The 20,216-nt window shown below is 41.8% G+C and overlaps 3 protein-coding genes across 3 annotated transcripts in view; 2 read left to right on the top strand and 1 right to left on the bottom strand.

Moving 5' to 3' along the window:
• Positions 1-10,796, top strand: part of LOC141611696 (pleiotropic drug resistance protein 1-like) — a 49,807-nt gene extending 39,011 nt beyond the window's left edge. The window contains exons 11-23 of the mRNA XM_074430289.1: positions 3,121-3,598; positions 3,679-3,782; positions 4,223-4,379; positions 4,461-4,520; positions 4,603-4,751; positions 5,189-5,521; positions 5,964-6,254; positions 6,350-6,433; positions 6,729-6,862; positions 7,045-7,272; positions 7,639-7,810; positions 9,012-9,266; positions 9,376-10,796. Coding sequence (XP_074286390.1) covers positions 3,121-3,598; positions 3,679-3,782; positions 4,223-4,379; positions 4,461-4,520; positions 4,603-4,751; positions 5,189-5,521; positions 5,964-6,254; positions 6,350-6,433; positions 6,729-6,862; positions 7,045-7,272; positions 7,639-7,810; positions 9,012-9,266; positions 9,376-9,393 — 2,463 coding nt within the window. The 3' untranslated portion in view covers positions 9,394-10,796. The remainder of the gene's footprint in view (positions 1-3,120; positions 3,599-3,678; positions 3,783-4,222; positions 4,380-4,460; positions 4,521-4,602; positions 4,752-5,188; positions 5,522-5,963; positions 6,255-6,349; positions 6,434-6,728; positions 6,863-7,044; positions 7,273-7,638; positions 7,811-9,011; positions 9,267-9,375) is intronic.
• Positions 9,641-10,900, bottom strand: LOC141611697 (putative xyloglucan endotransglucosylase/hydrolase protein 23). The gene has a single exon (XM_074430290.1). It carries the CDS (start codon positions 10,731-10,733, stop codon positions 9,876-9,878), a length of 858 nt encoding a protein of 285 aa, XP_074286391.1. The 5' UTR covers positions 10,734-10,900; the 3' UTR covers positions 9,641-9,875.
• A 7,407-nt stretch (positions 10,901-18,307) lies between these two features.
• Positions 18,308-19,574, top strand: LOC141611695 (putative xyloglucan endotransglucosylase/hydrolase protein 23). Its single transcript, XM_074430288.1, has one exon. The coding sequence runs from the start codon at positions 18,467-18,469 to the stop codon at positions 19,328-19,330; it is 864 nt and encodes a 287-aa protein (XP_074286389.1). The 5' UTR covers positions 18,308-18,466; the 3' UTR covers positions 19,331-19,574.
• The last annotated feature ends 642 nt before the right edge of the window (positions 19,575-20,216 follow it).

The following is a 20,216-nucleotide window of genomic DNA, read 5'->3' as shown; positions in this document are numbered from 1 at the left end:
ATCATGGCTTTCACCTTTTCTGGATCTGTAGCTACTCCCTTGGCAGAAACAATATGGCCAAGATACTCCACTTTTTCCACCCCAAAAGCACATTTATTCATTTTAGCAAACAATTGATGTTGCCTCAGAATTTGTAATGTTTGTGTCAGATGGCTGATATGAGTGGAAACATCAGGACTATACACAAGTATGTCATCAAAGAAAACCAGGATGAATTTTCTTAAAAACTCACTGAAAATGGAATTCATCAGACTTTGGAATGTTGATGGAGCATTAGTTAAGCCAAAGGGCATAACCACAAATTCATAGTGACCCTCATGAGTCCTAAAAGCAGTCTTTTGAATATTCTCCTCTTTCATTCTAATTTGCCAGTACCCTGACCTTAAGTCAATCTTAGAGTATATACTGGATCCATGAAGCTCATCCAACAATTCATCTATAACAGGAATAGGGAACTTGTCTTTTACAGTGCTTTTGTTTAATTCCCTATAGTCGACACAAAACCTCCAAGACCCATCCTTCTTCTTAATCATTACCACAGGAGAAGAAAAAGGACTCTGACTATGCCTCACCACCCCAGATTCCAGCATTTCTTTGGTTATTTGTTCAATGGCATTTTTCTGAACAACCGGATACCTGTAAGGTCTAACATTGATAGGGGATGTTCCTGTATTCAAATGAATTTGATGGTCATGAGACCTGTGAGGTGGTAGTGATTTAGGTTCCACAAATAAATCCTGAAAATCCTCTAAAACTTTGCTGATCTCTTTAGGAATGGCTGGTGGCACCTGCCCTTCTATTGTGGGTGGTGTTTCAGTCTGACCAGGTTGCACATGTATAGCAAATATCTGCCCCAGTCCAAACTTGCTTCCTTTTTCCATATCAGACTTCAGCTTCTATCCTGAAATCCATCTCAAATCCCCATTTGTAACCCCTCGAAGCACCACTTTCTTCCCTTGAAACATAAACTCCATCCTGAGTTTATCAAAGTCCCAAACCACAAGACCTAGAGATGACAACCATTGGACTCCAAGCACCATTTCACACCCCCAATGGCACAATCATCACATCGCATCGAACTCCATCCCATGCAACGCCAAGTAAAGCCTTTACTGAGACCTCGGTGGTCACTAAAGTCTCACCATTGGCCACAGAAACTTCTAATGGATGAGTGTGTGTGACCTTGCACCCAAGCTTCTTAGCAACACTTTGATCACAAAAATTATGGGTGCTGCCTGAGTCTATTAGTATGTGTATGGTGTTGTTCCTGACTTTCCCATGTACTCTCATTGTTTGATAGGAATGGTAACCAGAGATAGCATTAAGGGATATGAGAGGTTGTTCTTCCCCAAAGCTGTCTGATCCCAATTCCATGTCCTCCATGTATTCCCCTAGTACACTGCTTTCTAATGCATTATTTTCTTCTTCTAACTCCACTGGTACCAACACTATGTTATATAGCTTCCCTTTACATGTATGACCAGGGGTATATATAGGGTTCATCACATTGGAAACATAGGTTCTTTTTTCTTTTATCCTCAATTTCTGCCGGGGACAGCCTCTTAAAAGTGGAATTAGGTTTGTTGGGAGCATGATTTTGCTTCTGCCATGGTTGAGTAAACCTAGTATGACCACTATTTTGGTAATTTGATGAGGGAGGTCTGTGATTATTCGAATTATGCCCATTAAACTTGGCTGGTGGTTTATCCAGAATTGGTTTGGACATGATTTTTAACAAATTAAAAGACTCTCCTCCTGACATCTTGCCAATTCCATAGCCTGAGCTACAGAGGCAGGTCGTAATGCCCTAACAAATGGCTTTATTGTAGGCTTAAGACCACCAACAAAACTATCCAAGAAATGAGAATCAGGCAGTAAAGCATTTCTTTGCAACATTAATCCACGTAAATTCTCAAAATTATCAAGATACTCTTCTAATGTACCAGTTTGCTGCAATTTATTGAATTCCTCAACAACATTACTCCCTAAGTTTTCCTTGAATCTAGCACACAAATCAAGCACAAAATCCTCCCAATCTACATTAGGTCTCATACTCATATAACTATGCACCCATGCCTCAGCCTTACCCACCATATACAAAGAAGCAAGGTTCAACTTTTGATTATCAGCAATTTTACAGAGATCAAAGTATTTTTTGCATTTCTTAACCCAAATTCTTGGTCCATTTCCATCAAAAACAGGGAATTCTACCTTGGGACTGAAAGTGAAATTACGATGAGGTATACCTTCCCGATTCTCCTGTTCTCCATGAGCGCGATTCTGAAGTGCTTGAAGCAATAACTCGATCCTTTGGTTCTGATCCTTCATTGACCCCATGGTTTCTTCCATTGTTTTCATACGCTCCTCCATTTGTGCTTGTAGTTGAGCAACCGTGAGTTTAGCCAGCTTCAATTTGAGAATTTCCCCAGTTTAAACCCAGAAAATCAAGTTTCCCCAATTTAAACCCAGAAAATCAAGTTTCCCCAATTTCGAGCTCGAAACCCTAGCTTTAATGGCGGAAATTGCAGAGATATTCAGGACCGAAGTCTCTGATACCAATTGTAACAACAATCAGGGATGAGTTCCGGAATTGTTGCACACAATTGAAACAAATCGCAGGAATTCTTGAGAATGAGAAAAGAATTCGGACAATTGTTTATTGATTGATACTTTGAGAATTACAGAAAGATTACAGAGAAATGATAGAGGAAAAATGTGTGTAAAATGATTGAATGAATGACAAGTAAAGGAATTAGACCTTATATACTCAGAAATCTAACTAATTGCCAACTAACTGCCAGCTCATGGTCTTAACAAATCCTAACAACTTTTGGCGCCACTTTTCCAATTCAGTTTGTCCTGCCTCTTTACGTAACAGATTCTGAGGTTGTTACAGAACTTCGCTGAGTTCTTTAATCCATCAGGCGATTTTGATGTGTACTTGGTTTTCATGTACGATGTTCTTTTTTAAAAAGTAAAAAAGATTCAGACGAAATTGCTCAAGACCTTCAAGGAGAGCACAAGCCTAAGTGGACCCATTAAATACTTTGCCCCAATCTTATTTTTATAATTTGATTCTGACATTAAATTGCAGCTGATTTATGCTTTTTTTTTATTCAGCTTGCTATCATGGCACTTGTTACAGCGACATTGTTCTTTCGAACAAAAATGCCCAAGGAGACGGTGGCAGATGGTGGAATTTTCATGGGAGCACTATTTTACTCAATCATCAGGATGATATACAATGGATTTTCAGAGATTTCTTTGACTGTTAACCAGCTACCAGTCTTCTATAAACAGAGGAACCTTCGGTTATATCCAGCATGGGCATATACTTTACCTAAATGGATCCTCAAAATTCCTTTGTCAATAGCGGAAGTTGCCATCTGGGTTTGTGTAACCTACTATTTAACAGGATTTGACCCGGCCATAGGGCAGTTCTTCAAGTATTATTTGGCACTCCTATGTGTACACCAGACAGCTGCTGGTTTGTATAGGCTGATAGCTGGTTTGGCTCGAGACATGACTGTAGCAACCCCACTAGGACTATGCATTGTGATGGTGTATATAGTTTTAGGGGGGTTTGCTTTGTCTCCAGGTAATGGACGACACTGTGAATTCCGAGATACATTAACCTGTCAACTGAGTTCTTTTACGGAAGTTTAAATTTGTTGACAGCGGATGTGAAGAAGTGGTGGTTATGGGGATATTGGACCTCTCCTATAATGTATACGCAGAATATCATAGCCTTGAATGAATTCACTGGAAACAGCTGGAACAAAGTAAGTTCAATTTCTTCCTACAGTGTGCACGAAACAACAACATTACCCCGGCGACGTATAAAAGCTCTGAGTCTTGCCTATGGCGGGTTAGGAGTTAGATGTGCTCAGCCTTATTCCTGTGTTTTTACCAGGATGCTGTTCTAGATTACACCGTTAGCATTATAAGATGTTTTAACCACATGAGAAGCAGGATGTACTTAGCCAACTCCTGTGTTTTTATTGGTAGGTTGTTTGGGGCTGACCCAAAATGACAATGGTGCAGAGAATCAAAACAACTGAAGTAAAATAATGGCTTACACCTTGGAAAAGTATTTTGATTTATTCTAGCATATTCTAAAGCCAGAGACTAGCGACTAGCGAGTATCTAACTCTGTTAGGAAAGAATGTGATAGCTAACGAAGTTACGATGGTTAATGATGTTTGAATTTGGTACATGATAGGTTGATCCTAATTCCTCGGAAACATTAGGCTTAGAAGTCTTGAAGGAACATGGATTCTATTCCAGTGCACACTGGTATTGGCTTGGAATAGCAGCAATGGTTGGATTCTGGTTACTATTTAATTCGCTTTTTACACTTTCCTTGACATTCCTCAATCGTAAGTACTCTTTTTCTTAAGCTTTGAACGATGTTGGAGCTTGTGAATCTTTAAACTAACTGGTCTGGATTAATGCTGCAGCTATAGGGAAGCCTCGTACAATTCCATCTGCAGAAAACAAAGTTGAAGGGAACTCATCTGGTGAGATATACATTGTGCACATTAGAAGTTCTTTTTTTTTTTCCAGATGTATGATTGAATTAACTTGCAATATTTGAAGTAGATAAAGAAGAAAGACAAGCACAAACGCCATTTGTGATGCTGCCACAACCCACAAAACAAGATGATAAGAGGAAGCAAGTCATGGTTCTTCCTTTTGAGCCTTTGTCCATCAGTTTTGAGGAAATCAGTTACTCAGTCGACATGCCGCAGGTATCTTCTGGATGTATGAAATTTGAATAAGGCTGCTCGACTCTCCTACATTGTCTCAGTTGGAAACCTCTAACAACTGAGAGATTCGATGTTTTGGCCTAGAGTGATATGGCGTGTAGCGTTAACACCCCCCGAACCAGTCAAAATTGAGCCAAAATGACGTACCTAAAACTAGATTCAAGCTTATGCACATAATAATTGACAAAAACCTTGCTAAACAGGACTAGATATTACCTTCTCAGACCCCAATGACACTAACTCATAACCACCGGATATGGAATTTCCCAACCTGAACTAATCAGTAAATTAATCACTCGATTATAACACAATACCAAGTGCATATATTTTATGACAAGACTGGAGCCTTAAGTGCCCGGATGATCTATATGCTAGGTATAACTGACCATTATGTTTTCTGGTCTCGGTTAATGTTGCAGGTGATGATGGGTGATGGTACCTGTAAGGATAAGCTACATCTTGTAAAGGGTGTGACCGGTGTGTTCAAACCAGGAGTCCTCACTGCACTGATGGGCGTGACAGGCGCCGGTAAAACCACTCTAATGGATGTATTGGCTGGAAGGAAAACTACTGGGTATGTCCAGGGACGTATCTACATTTCTGGATATCCCAAAAAGCAAGAAACATTTGCTCGTATATCTGGTTATGTTGAGCAGACAGACATCCACTCGCCTCATGTAACTGTTTATGAAGCATTGCTTTTCTCTGCTTGGCTTCGTTTGTCCATTGATGTAGATTCTGTCACAAGAAAGGTAACTGCCGCATAAAAGTAGAGTTTGTTACTATCACTTGCTTAAAGTAGACCCAACAAAACTGACGTGATCTGATTAACCTTGTTCACAAACCGAATTAGAGCCGAAAGAACATGCTGAATATGACCTAAACCTCAAATTGACCAGCTCTGACACGAATTTGTTGGACTCGATATTGACCCTAAATGACCTAACTCGGGTTCAAATGACCCAAACCCATAACCACTCAACCTGAAATGAATCGTACTCGAAATGACCAGATAATTTCACACCTGAACTCTAAATGACCCGTTCAACCCGACCTGACCTAGAGGGTATCATATACCCGAAATAACCCAATCCAAATTGGCTAAGCTCGTACCTGACTACATGACCTGCTTGTCAGGTCTACTGCTAAGAATTCGTTATGATCCTTTCTTTTGTTGTAAACTATGAATTTCAGCTGTTCATTGATGAGATTATGGAGCTTGTGGAGCTGACGACATTAAGGGATGCTCTAGTAGGCTTGCCTGGGGTAAATGGTCTTTCTACCGAGCAGCGGAAGAGGCTAACAATCGCGGTGGAACTTGTTGCGAACCCATCTATCATATTTATGGATGAACCAACGTCTGGACTTGATGCAAGGGCAGCAGCAATTGTAATGAAGACAGTAAAGAATACAGTAAATACAGGAAGAACAGTGGTTTGCACCATTCACCAGCCTAGCATTGATATATTTGATACTTTTGATGAGGTACTTAAAAATGTGTTTCAACAATCTTAAAGGACGAATTTGTGCACCGACAAAGCTTATTTAACTAATTATGTGTTGGGCCTCTGCAACCACAGCTGCTGCTGCTGAAAAGAGGAGGGGAAGCAATCTACTTTGGCCCGCTGGGTCATCATGGTTGCCATCTGATCAGTTATTTTGAGGTCAGTTGTAGGAAAAGTTGGGATAATGTTGCATACTTGTATGTGTATGGGTTTCTTTTTACTGTTCGAGCTAGTTTGGTAGTGAATTGTGTAATAGTGTTTACTCGGGTTTATCATTACTACTCTCTCCATATTTTAATGATGTTCCCACTAGTCTAACATATGTGAGGAGTATTTCATTAAAGTGAGAAGATCATAAAGATATGGAAGGAGTACGATTTATTGGAAACCCTCCTACATTGTAATCGGGATGATATCTATCTGCTGTATTGGTCATACACGATGTGTCTTCCAGGAAATTGACGGAGTTGCTAAGATGAAAGATGGTTATAATCCAGCTACTTGGATGCTTGAGGTCTCTTCAGGAGCTCAAGAAGCAAAATTAGGAATCAACTTTGCAGAAATTTATAGAAGATCAGATCTGTGCAGGTAATTTACTACATGAGACCAAACCCGAATTCTTGTGTTCCTCATTCAATTTAAGTGTTAATGTTGGTCTCACGAGTGAGACAGTCTTATATAAGCTATTGTGCTATCTCAAGAATCTATAAACTTGTATTGAAGCATATAACGGACACATTAAATTTGTTGTTTCTGCACAAATCATTCAGGAGGATGACAACTCTGGTGGAGGAACTAAGCAATCCTGCGTTAGGCTCACAAGAGTTGCATTTTTCAACTAAGTATTCACAATCTTTCTTCAGTCAATGTACGGCTTGTCTATGGAAGCGACATTGCTCATATTGGCGAAATCCACGCCACAATGCTGTTAGGCTTCTGTTGTCTATTTTGCTAGGCCTTACTTTTGGTTCAATTTTTTGGCAACTCGGCTCCAAAAGGTATCATCATTAAAGATAGTACAATTGTAAACATGCTTTAAATAGTTACAGCAGCGATAATGATGTAGTCAATCACCTTATCCTTGATAGCCTGTTTCTGGATGAACAACCATAATGCGTTTTATTGGTCTACTTTACTTCATCAAATAATAATTGCAGATAATTGATGAGTCATTTTGCGTTATTAGATCATATTCCAAAGTCAAACAACCGTGATTTGGAAAAGAAATTGGATGTTGTTTGCCACTTTGGCAGTGTGCCACGTGTCAAGCGACTCAAGCACTCAATAGCCGTGCCCAATACTTGATCCTGTGTCTTACAGCGGAAGTGAATCTCACAGAGCAAATCATTGTTATGACATTGCAGGAAGAGGGCGCAAGATCTATTCAATGCAATGGGCTCCATGTATGGTACGGTTTTTGCATTATGTGTATGCAATGCTTCTTCAGTGCAGCCAGTTGTAGCTGTTGAAAGGACAATCTTCTATAGAGAAAGGGCTACGGGGATGTACTCTGCTTTGCCGTATGCTATCAGTCAGGTATGTTTGCTTTCTAAGTTTAGAACATAACATATGATAGACCTCATAAAGTCAGTAATGCAAAGTATAGGTTAGCTATTCGACACCAGTGTCTTCATGTTACCACACGTACCCTAATGTGACACTCGAACATGATTTTCAACATTAGACCCTTGGATACTGTGTAATCATGAAAACGCGTTGGGCCACACCGAAAGGGAGGAGAGATATTCCATTTGATAAGCTCAAGTGAGGTTCAATCGTAAAACCAATTGGTTATAGGAGTAGTAGTCCCCTTGGTTTATAAGATAGTAAACTATCTTTTCCATGATCAGTGTAGGACACTCTTTTGTGCGTATATATGAGTTTATTCACACTCCACCTCACATGTGAGACCCATTAAAAATAGCCTAATCCTGGACCCATAAATGGAAGGATTCTTCTCCATGGCATAATTAGGCCCAGTTTAAGTTTAAATCATGAAAACCGATTAAGCCACACCCTAAGTGAGGAGGGAGAGTCCATTTGGGAAGCTTTAGAAGAAGCTTCATCCTAAAATCAATTGCCGATAGGAGTAGCCCCCCTTGGTTTATAACATACTCCCTGTGATGCGATTCACCTCACCTGGTTTTTTTACATTTGCTTTTTGCCCGATTTATTTAGGCTAGTGGAATCTAATCCACCCTCCCTAGTGAACACCCCCTTACCCTCACCTAACCCACTTTACCCACTGCTACCAAACCAACCACTTTGCCTCCAACCCCAGTCGACCTCCCTCGTGCCAGAAGTCAACCTCTATCCACCGGACGCCACTGCTAACCGCCGAAAAAAAGCTCCTTGCGGGTACAACCTTCCACCCGTCGAAAACACTCTTTACCCATTGAGAATAACCCCCATCTCATGAAAATTTACCTAATAAGGAAATGTAAAGAGCCAAATGAAACACCCCAATAAGGAAAATGTAAAGTACCTTAGTGAATCGGAGGGAGTAGTAAAGTCTCTTCTTGAACAATGTTCGACATTCACACATGGGAATCAGATGTTTATTACGTAGTGCTCCCTGTTTCCATGAAATAAAGTTCCTGATATCAATATTACTGTGTCCATGGATGAAATTTCGGCTTGAAATCTTTATTTTCCTATATTATTTATGGCCATTAGTAATTACAAGGAAGTGGCATATATGCTTCATAGTTTCTTGAATGGTTTTTTTGTCCTGCAGATCATCATTGAACTGCCATACTGCTTCCTTCAAGCCATGATTTATGGAACCATAGTCTATGCTGCGATTGGATTCGAATGGACAATAGATAAATTCGTTTGGTTCATATTCTTTATGTACTTGACCTTGTTGTACTTCACTTATTATGGAATGATGGCAATGAGCATGTCCCGAAACCAGACTATTTCTTCAATTCTTTCCTCATCTTCTTACACTCTGTGGAACCTTTTTTCGGGTTTTGTCGTTCCGATAACCGTAAGTATCCATGTTTTTATGCATTTGTTCTACCTTTAACCACATCACAAATTCACAACATTCTGCTAAAAGAAAAAAAATATGTTCTCTTATCTATCTTATACGACAGAGGATGCCTATTTGGTAGAGATGGTATTACTGGATTTGCCCCGTTTCTTGGACACTTAATGGACTCATAGTTTCTCAATTCGGCGACATCAAGGAAAAGCTTGACACAGGAGAAACAGTGGAGGAGTTTATACGACAATATTTTGGGTTTCGAAGCGACTTGCTGGGTGTTGTTGCAGCTGTGGTCATCGGGTTCGCTTTGGTTTTTTCACTCACTTTTGCTTACTCTATTAGAACATTCAATTTCCAGGTTAAATAATGAAATAATACAAAGTCTGTATCAAAATTTCAGACTATTTGAACAATTTTTTGTCGTATAGCTCAATTACATATATTAATCGTGAATAAGTTATTATAAGATCGTCTGATTTGAATTGGGTAAATGTGCAAAAGAGCATGTTGTTTAGTTACATCGAAACGAATAAGTTGTATACATCAGATCGGTACAAAGAATGAAAGAATAGACACAACAGAAACTCAAGTAACAAGATTGAATTGTGTTCAGGAACTTTGTGAGCATTCTGTAGGGAGGCCTTGAGGGAATCTCTGAACATCAGCACAATAGTTGTAGATCATATAGTTCTTTTGTACCCAATTCATCCTTTCTAGGCTTGCTGAATCCAGCTCCTGGTTCAGCCAGTCGGAAGTCGAGGTAGGGGAGGAAACCGACCCACAAGAGGAAGTACCCCAAGCCCAAACACAGGCTTCAGCCTTATAGGCCTTAAACGAGGCAGTGAAAGGAGCCTTGGACCAATCGGCTTTGACCCGGCCACCTTGTGTGGCCCAATCATCAGCATTCCACAAGCTGGAGTAGACTCTCATGGGTTGGTCCTTAGGGAATGAGACTCCCTTTGACTCCATGTTCTTGAATTCTCTGATAGGAATCCCGTCAACCGAAAACACTATTCTTTGCGGATTCCATAGGATTGAGTAGGTATGGAAATCCTCTGTTGGGTCGAACCATAAATGGAACTGTTGCTCACGGTTGCCTTTTCCTTGAGCGAACACATTGGTGTGTAGAGTATAAGGCTGACCCGTCACATTTCCCAAAAACTCGAAATCTATCTCGTCATGGGCAGACCCCATGGACGAAAGATAGTAAGTAGTGACACTACCAGCGGAGTTACCAGGTACGAGTTTTATTTGCATATCAATCTTACCAAACAAATACTCGTTCTTGGACCTAAAGCCGGAGCCAGAGTACTTGTCTAAAGAAAGGGTGAGATCTTCTCCGTTGTTGAGTATCCTAGCTCGACCGTCACCAAATGTAATATCGAACTCATCGTTGAAGTTGGCATTGGATGTTACAACAAGAGTTGCTAAAAAAAGAGTGGAGAGGACAAGTTTTGAGACACCCATTGTCCTAAATTTCTAAATGTTTTGGGTATGTAACTTTGAAATAAGGTAAAAAGTTGATGAATTTGGTATGGAGTTATGAAAATAAGGGGTGTGTATATATAAGTTGATAAAAGGTGTTGAGAAGGTTCATGCTAAGTGCATAATTTGAAGAATGAGCTGTAGTTGTGAAGTAAGTCAAGTGGAGTGAGTGGTAATGTTGGCTGGAATTTGGAGGGATTGATATGGGACATTGGTCAAGGACAGCTTCCGGACAATAACGTACGTATATTATTTAAAAATTAGGTATGGGGTCTAGGCGCGGAAAAAAGAATTCCGTGAAGTATGGGGTCACATAGGGTCTGTCTGAAGATTTCGGACGAAAATAGTCGTCTAAAATGAAAATTTGTGTGGAAAAATTTAGGAAAACTAAATAAAAATACTTTAATTATTTTAGAGGTGGCCATCGGGCCGCGTTAGTGTAGGCCGGGCTGGCGAACGGGTAGGGGTCCGAGGCACGACACTACTCTTCTTTAGTGTCGGACGTGCCGGGCTGGGGTTAGGAATCAATGGCACGAACACAAGCACGAGCACGACACTGTGATGGGGCCAAGCAAGGCATGTTTTATTTTTATTTTTTTTGGTGCTAGAGTCACACCGATTAAGGGAAAAGTGGCACTAGCTCGGCCCGTAGGGACCTTTTTGTGCCGAACCAAGGCAAGAACTAGCCGTGATATTTGGCCCAAAATGGCGGGCTGGGCAAGTTTATTGAACAGTTTCGTTTCCGTTATAACTAAAGGGACTTGCTATTTCCAACACAGAAAATTACTCAATCCTGCACTTTTTTCCCGCTTATTCCGACTTTACCCCTCGCATTTTTACACACAAAAAAATCCTAGGGAGAGAAAAAGAGAGAGAGGGGGGTAAGACCATGTAACAGCCGCACGCCCTCTAGCCAAGCTACCAGCCGGAGCCGCCGGCGACGATGAGGGGGTTAGGGGTTTGGGTCGCCGGCGAAGTGAAAGAGAGAAGGGGTTGAGAAGGGTGCATACGGCGTAGTCGGAGAGGTTGAGTAAGGTGGTTGACGTAAAAGTAACATTGGGTCAACGACCTGGGTAAGGTGGTCGACGGCGAGGTTGGGTTGGGTAGGTGTGAACGACGGAGAAGGAACATTGAAATCGACTGCGAGGTTGAATAGAGTGGTTGACGCCAAGGCCGAGAAGGGTGGTCGACGGTGAGTCTAGGAAGGGTGGTAGACCGCAGGACGGTCTGGGTGGTCGGGGCTAGGGTAGGGCTAGTCAGTGATGGTGAGAGGGAAGGGTTGGGGTGGCAGGGGTGTGCCGCTGTTGCTGTAAGTTTGGGCGATTTTTTTTATTTTTTAAATTATTATTATTATTATTATTATTATTATTATTATTATTATTATTATTATTATTATTATTTTTTCAAAATCGAGGTTAGTGATGGAAACAAAAGGCAAAGTGTGTAGGATTAAGTAAAATCGTGTGCGGGATTTAGCAATTACGTAACTAAAGAGGTTTTTCATTTAATTACATAATTTCAGTAATAAGTTCAAATGGTTAAATGGGGCGAAAGTAATAGTCATATAATCAAAGGATACTTTATTTTCAGTTGAATGTCCAAAAGAATTCTGACACGTCTGTCGCGTACCTGTCAAAAATAAACCTAACGGTCTCAACTAAAAATGTAGTAGAGGCAGTCGAGTATCGAATCCACAGGGAGGAATGCAACTACAGCTATCTATTTCTAATTCTAAGGTAACAATTGGGTTTGATTAATTTTTGGTTCTAAACTACGGAGTTGAAAGGAAGAGAAATAAGGCAAGAGCAGATAAGCAGGAAAACGATTTAAAACTATCAATAAGAGGGGGACATGTCGGGAATTCGGTTCACTACGGTAGTACAACAACTTAGCGGTAAATGACTCAGACGAACTAATGCGAGACGGATATTAGAAGGTCCTTTCGGTCCACTTCCCACCCTAAAATACCACTAACTTAACTTTCGTCCTCATTAGGGTAGTCTCTTTTTTTATAGCAGCCTATTTAATCCAATCTTTCGATCCGGGGTTAATTGTAGCCGATTAATGGGTGACATAGAAGCGTGCACTCAACTAGGTCGAGAATTACAGTTATATTGCTATAGTGACAGAGTCTCTTATGTTAATTCGTCTAATTCATTCACTATGTCGTCATTATTCTACCGCAGATCCCCTAATCCCAACATGAAGGGAGATTAGCTACTCATGTCTATTGATAAACTAACAAAGATGTACATTTCCGAGAAAACATAGCGAAATAATAATAAAAAGCAATGATAATTAAATTAGGGCGGAAGAATAATAACAAAAACAAGAATTGAAAGCAACGAAAGGTTAATTATTATTAAAAGGAAAGAGAATTACAATCCAAAGCAATTTCCGTAAAAGAAAGAACGAAATCCGAGCCAAGAAATCCAACGTAGGAAAGTAGCAGTGAAGAAGAAAAAGTAACGTCGCAAGAGTTCTAATGTTAAGGATAGTGAAGATAGTCAAAAGATTAAGTAAAGAGATGCCTAATTAACCTAGTAAACATAGGTTAAATAGGAAACAAACAATGTTTAGCGAAAATTAAACACACGGACTGAAGCAAAGCCCATGCCCGTGAAAAACCCCTCGATCGAGTGGATTAAACCACTCGATCGACCAATGCCTCAGCAGAAGGCCCTCGATCGACCAACAGGTCACTCGATCGAGGCCTGGATCATGTGCATCTTACTCGATCGAGGAAGGAACCTCTCGATCGAGCCTCTAGGAGCCTTGGAACTGCTCGATAGACCACCAATCAGCTCGATAGACCACTTGGGTCTTCAATTCAGCTCACGTCTTCACCCAAATGCTTCGTAATGCGTGCAACGACACTTCCAAGTGCAAAGATCTCACTGGGGGACAATCTCGTCTCCTCTAAATGCATGCAAAAAGGACAGAAAAGAGCATGGTTCCGCTACTTTCGCGATCATTCCTACAAAAAGGACAGAATACACCAAAGTAGCCAATTCGGGGCAAAATACTATAAAAACAGTATATAAATGCATAGAAATACGTGCTGAAATAGGCCAAAAAGACTATACATTAGGCACGTATCAAATTCCTTAGTCAAATTGCTAATTAAATAGAAGTTTTAGGATGTGTGACCTCCTGCGATGTTTTTGGAATGCATATACGTGAGGCCATAATGCGTTGCAAAGGAATCGTGTTGATATATGGGTCAATTACACGTGTACGTACAGTGACGGAGGCATGAGGTTCCAACACCCGAGACACCGAAAATGAACTTTTTTTTAGTAAATTTTGCTACTACCGTAGGACTACTTGAAGTTTAAGGTTTAGGCTTTGGTGTAACTAGAGTTATTACACGTAGCAGGTCAATTCGGCTCGGCCCAGCCTCGTTGTCGACTTCTAGAAGCTCGGCCAGCACTAAGTTAGCTCGGCATGGTCTGCCCATCATCTTTGGTCGGGCTAGTGCCAACTTTTTCTTGGCTCGATCCTGTCCCAACATTAGAAAATTAAAAAACAAAAGTGGCCCAGTGTCACGGTCCGGTACTTTTCCCGGATCGTGGCGCGCACCCTTGCCCGTCTCAAGGCAAGATGCAAGCGACAAGGATCTTCGAACTAGTGAAGGATCGCTCACTAGCACGATACTCGGGTCTCGGCAACACTCGACAGGATGCAACGAGAGCGTTAGGCACTAGTGTTTGTCAAGCACTAGGCACTCGTAATCGGTCTCGGGGTGTGAGTCGGGATCCTAGTGTCGATCCCACAAACACGGCTTGTTAGTAAAGTGAAGGCTAAGAGTCGTTCACAACAAAGCAACAACAAGCAATATGAAGGCACAAGGTAGAAAGCAGATTTTCATTCACTAGTACTCCCTAAAGAGGAATATGATAGTTACATCCTGGTAGCAGGAAACATTGAAATTACAAGTTTAGTGTAGAATAGCGATATACCTATTTATGAAAAGAAAAGCTATTCTGAAACTATGCTAGACTAAGAAATTACTTACTACAAATGTACAAGGGAAATGAAATTACATAAGCATAAGTAAATCTAAGGGTTCAAGTGTGCGGATCGTCACACTCTCCCCCACCTAATCTGTTGCCGCCCTCGGCAACACAAAAATCTTGAATGGTGCTTCAGTGAGACATCCTCGGTGAGCTCTGACTGTCCATGCAGTGTTGGGGATTGTCTTGTACAACTCGGCTTGAATACGCGCTTCGTCCCAAACAATGACTGGCATCTTCGTCCCTTCAAGGATAGGCTGGAGGTCCTTGACATAGAAGCTGCCGAACATCATGTTCTCCAAGTCCACCACCTGCTCCTTGTCTCTCGGGAAAGTCCACTTTGCCGCTGCTTGAAAAGACCTCTCTCGGGATTCCTTCAAGTACTGGCCCCAACGGACCTTTATCTTGTCTCTCGTCACTTCAGCACCTGCATTCAAGGGAGTGTGAGATCTCCAGGACGCCGAATCAGCATTTCGGCGCGGCCCCCTGTTGGTACGAGGCCTTCTCTCTTGGGTCGACTGACCCGCAAACCAGGACGTTGATTCAGCACATCGACGCGGCCCCCTGATGGTACGAGGCCTACTTCTTTGGGCATCTCGGCCCTCATTGTCTACCCCTCGGTGAGGTGGTAGACTCTTCTTTCGTCCCCCAGACCACTTAGCATCGTAGTTACCTGGTTCTTGTTCGCCCTTGGCTCCACCGAACCTTTAGGCATTCTCCAAGGTCGCATCCCTTGTTTCGACGTCGGTATCACCCTCATTGCCGAAATTCGATGCTGACCCTTGTCTTCGTCGTCGTCTACCGTCTTCACTACGATAGACCCCATTAGTAGCATCGATCCGTCACTCGGTTTCAATACTACCAATGCTTTCTGAAAGAACTGCATCCCGAGTACTAACTTGAAGTCATCCAGCGGAACAGTGGTGAAGTCGAGCTCCCCTGCCCACTCACCCACTTGGACCGCGACCTTCTTAGCCACTCCTTGGACGCGTCTCAATTTCCCATTGACCGGCTTCAGGCAGCTGTTAGCATCCCGCAGTACTAGCCCCAACCGATCAGCTTCCTCTTTAGTAACAAAGTTGTGGGAGGCGCCCGAGTCTATCAAGGCTCGCGCTTACTTCCATTCACCATCAAGTCCACGTACATGAGCCCGTTGGATTTCTTGGCGGAGGAATCTTCGTAGTTCCCCATCGCGCTGATCCTTTGAAGTGAGCCCATCCGTGGTTGGTCTTCACCATCACTCGAGTCTTCGTTACACTCTTGGTGATAGTCGGCCAACGCCCCATTAAGACGTTCTTGAGCCCCTTTCGGCATCTTCTTAAACATGGCATTGAACTCTGTTTTGTTCGGACAATCGGCTATCTTGTGAGGACCCTTGCACACAAAACACGCGAACGGTCTCTTCGTTGTGGAAGCAGTAGAGTTTCTCGCCTTCGAAGACGAGCTTGAGGGCAAGTTTGTAGTGCTCGCCGATTGGGCTTGACTTCCTTGTGAGCGGAACCGACTGTTCCCAACTGAAATGGCGTTGTTTTGTGGCCTTTGTCCATTGTACCCACTTTGTGACACACCAGTATTCCCCGTTGGTGCCACAACTTTTGGTGCCTCTCGTTCCCCATGAAAGTCGAGCAGGCGCTCCGCGGCCGATATGGCCGAAGACAGAGTTTTGGGATTCTGCCTCATGACCTCCTGTTGTGCCCACCTCTTCAACCCGTCGATGAATTCGAATGTCCTATCCGTCTCGGACATTTCGGTAATCTCGAGCATGCATGCAGAGAACTCCCTCACATATTCTCGGATTGATTTGGTGTGCTTGATTTCCTTCAACTTCTTCCGAGCAACAAATTCCGTGTTCTCGGGGTAGAAGTGATCCTTCAAGATCCTCTTGAAGTCGGCCCACGATGTCACCGTAATCGTGCCCGCATCGATTTCCTTGTACCTAGCCCTCCACCACATCTTGGCATCGTCGACTAGATACATGCTTGCCGTGACAACTTCCGCGTCTTCGTCGAGCCCACTTACTCGGAAGTATTGCTCCATATCGAAGATAAAGTTATCGACCGCTTTCGAATCCCTCGCCCCATCGTAGGCACGAGGGGGAGGTGCCTTCACCTTATGGCTCCCCACAGATTTCCCGTCATTGGCCACCGCTTTCACGAGCGTGGCGCAAGTGTTCTCTAACATCTCGACCTTTCGATGCAGATGATTGATCTCTTCCTCCCGATCATCGGGATCGCACCACTGATCGCTTGGATGCGGGTGTTCATCCCGTCCACCTTCGTCTCAAGGTCACAAACCCACTTCTGTAACTCCTCGAGGCTCGCGGCCATCCGCATAACGATGCCCTCGAGTTTGGGAAGTTTGACGTCGATTGCGTCCTCTAAGGCATCCACTCGGTCCTCGATTGTTTCGCCCATTTTCTCGATCTCGATAAACAAATGCGGCTTGCAGACGCCCGTCCGAAGACCGGGCTCTGATACCAAATGTCACGGTCCGGTACTTTTGCCGGATCGTGGCGCGCACCCTTGCCCGTCTCAAGGCAAGATGCAAGCGACAAGGATCTTCGAACTAGTGAAAGATCGCTCACTAGCACGATACTCGGGTCTCGGCAACACTCGACAGGATGCAACGAGAGCGTTAGGCACTAGTGTTTGTCAAGCACTAAGCACTCGTAATCGGTCTCGGGGTGTGAGTCGGGATCCTAGTGTCGATCCCACAAACACGGCTTGTTAGTAAAGTGAAGGCTAAGAGTCGTTCACAACAAAGCAACAACAAGCAATACGAAGGCACAAGGTAGGAAGCAGATTTTCATTCACTAGTACTCCCTAAAGAGGGAAATATGATAGTTACATCCTGGTAGCAGGAAACATTGAAATTACAAGTTTAGTGTAGAATAGCGATATACCTATTTATGGAAAGAAAAGCTATTCTAAAACTATGCTAGACTAAGAAATTACTTACTACAAATGTACAAGGGAAATGAAATTACATAAGTATAAGTAAATCTAAGGGTTCAAGTGTGCGGATCGTCACACCCAGCCCGGCATGGTCTGCCCATCATCTTATTTAGTGTCGAGCCTGGGATGTTAGCACTCAGTTCAGCCCGACCCAGCCAGCACCGACCCCCTACTAGTTGGGTTGAGCTCGGGCTAGACGAAACCAAGCCAGCACTGACCTGACCTAGCCCAATCCTCATTTTGTGTCGTGTCTGGGAGATGGAGGGAGTAGTAATAAATAATGACTGAGACGGAGGGAGTAGTAATAAATAGTTCGAAGAGTAAGTAATTTAGTTGGGCCTTTTCTTATTGCGCTAGTCCTATTTACCAATATACATACAGATCCAATACAATTAGATAACCATGGCGGTGGACCATTGGAAGAAACACAAACGCGCCAAACTGTACGTATTGAATGCATGGGTTAGGTCGGCATATCCAAATCCGCGTGAGAATATTACTATAACATTAGCTTGAGTGAGCTGTTTTTCACTCAAATGTCCCAAATTCCAGCTTGCTACTGTACCAACATACCCTACTTCACTCATTTCTTAGCTACTACACCACACTTGCCATTTTCCACTTTGTAAGAACCTTCCTTAAGTTACCTAATCCCATCCTATATATACATAGACCCCATTCTCTTCATTCACCAAATTCATCATTAACCAACTCAAAAACATTACAACAATAATACACAAAAAACATGGCTTCTTCCTCATTCTCTATTCTTTTCACCACAATTTTGTTAGCCACTTTGGTGGTTTCAACTCTAGCCAACTTTGATAATGAGTTTGATATTACATTCGGAGACGGTCGAGCCAGGGTTCTCAACAATGGTCAAGATCTCACCCTTTCTTTAGACAAGTACTCTGGCTCCGGCTTTAGGTCCAAGAATGAGTACCTGTTTGGTAAGATTGATATGCAAATAAAACTCGTACCTGGCAACTCTGCTGGGAGTGTCACTACTTACTATCTGTCGTCCATGGGGTCTGCCCATGACGAGATAGATTTCGAGTTTTTGGGAAATGTGACGGGTCAGCCTTACACTCTACACACCAATGTGTTTGCTCAAGGGAAAGGCAACCGTGAACAGCAGTTTCATTTATGGTTCGACCCAACAGAGGATTTCCATACCTACTCAATCCTTTGGAATCCGCAAAGAATTGTGTTTTCGGTTGATGGGATTCCTATCAGAGAATTTAAGAACATGGAGTCAAAGGGAGTGTCATTCCCTAAGGACCAACCAATGAGGGTCTACTCCAGCTTGTGGAATGCTGATGATTGGGCAACACAAGGTGGTCGGGTTAAAGCGGATTGGTCTCAAGCTCCATTCACCGCGTCTTTTAAAGCCTACAAGGCTGAGGCTTGCGTTTGGGCTTCGGGTACTTCCTCTTGTGGTTCAGTTCCCTCCGCGACCTCAGGTTCGGGGTGGTTGAACCAGGAGCTAGATTCAGCGAGCGTAGAAAGGATGAACTGGGTACATAAAAATTATATGATCTACAATTATTGTGCTGATGTTCAAAGGTTTCCTCAAGGTCTCCCTGCAGAATGCGCCAATACCTCCTAGTCTCGTAGACAACTTTAAGTCTTTGTCATCTCTGTCTCTCACCAATTCATTCTTTATTCTTTAATTCTTTGTAGTACTCCCTAGTATATAGTTATAATATCTCGAATTCATAATACAATGTGACCCTTTTTCATTATAAACCCTCTTGTAAGTTGTAACGATAGACTTATTGGGACCGATACTAAATGTAAAAAAAGAGATTCTAAGCTTTAAGTCAAGTCGTAGTTTGTTTCTGTTCTTTTAATATCCGACAACTCTAGCATCAGTACCTTAATCCATATTTTACTCGAGCTCAACTAACATAATCATCGTATATAAAACCATAAATGTCGCTAAATATGAATGCTGCCAATTTGCCATTTGACATTTTCAGCAATATACTGTACGATTCAAAACCTTCTTTTAAGATATTTGCGGAATGCGGAGTACAATTCAAAATCAAAACCGTGGCAGATCTTGAGGGGGCGTGGTGTTTGAATTCTAATTTCTAAACTATTAACTTTGTATATGAATATTTAATACTTAGGCTTTTGTTCTTTTTGACTTAATTTCGATTCTAATAAGTTGATTCAATTAATTTCCATTAAGTTTATTTGATTCGATTCGATTCAACTCTATTCATTCGATTCGATTCGATCATTAAGTTCATATTAGTTTATTTTAACATTAATATTATTATTCTTATTTTATATTCTTATTGATATCATTATTCTAATATTAATTTATTTATGATTGTAATTATTATTATATTTATTATAACTACTATTATATTTATTAATAATTAATTTGCATTGTTTATATTATTATATTTATATTTAATATATTTATTATTATTATTATTATTATTATATTTATTATTTTATTAGTATATTCATTATTATTACTT

Source organism: Silene latifolia, chromosome 11, assembly GCF_048544455.1.
Source record: "Silene latifolia isolate original U9 population chromosome 11, ASM4854445v1, whole genome shotgun sequence".
NCBI classification, from domain to species: domain Eukaryota; kingdom Viridiplantae; phylum Streptophyta; class Magnoliopsida; order Caryophyllales; family Caryophyllaceae; genus Silene; species Silene latifolia.
Note: the sequence above shows the minus strand (reverse complement) of the source record. Positions and strands in the feature narration are given on the sequence as shown.

Coding starts and splice junctions, on each gene's coding strand:
- LOC141611697 (XM_074430290.1), bottom strand. CDS start 10,733: ATGGGTGTCTCAAAACTTGTCCTCTCCACTCTTTTTTTAGCAACTCTT.
- LOC141611695 (XM_074430288.1), top strand. CDS start 18,467: ATGGCTTCTTCCTCATTCTCTATTCTTTTCACCACAATTTTGTTAGCC.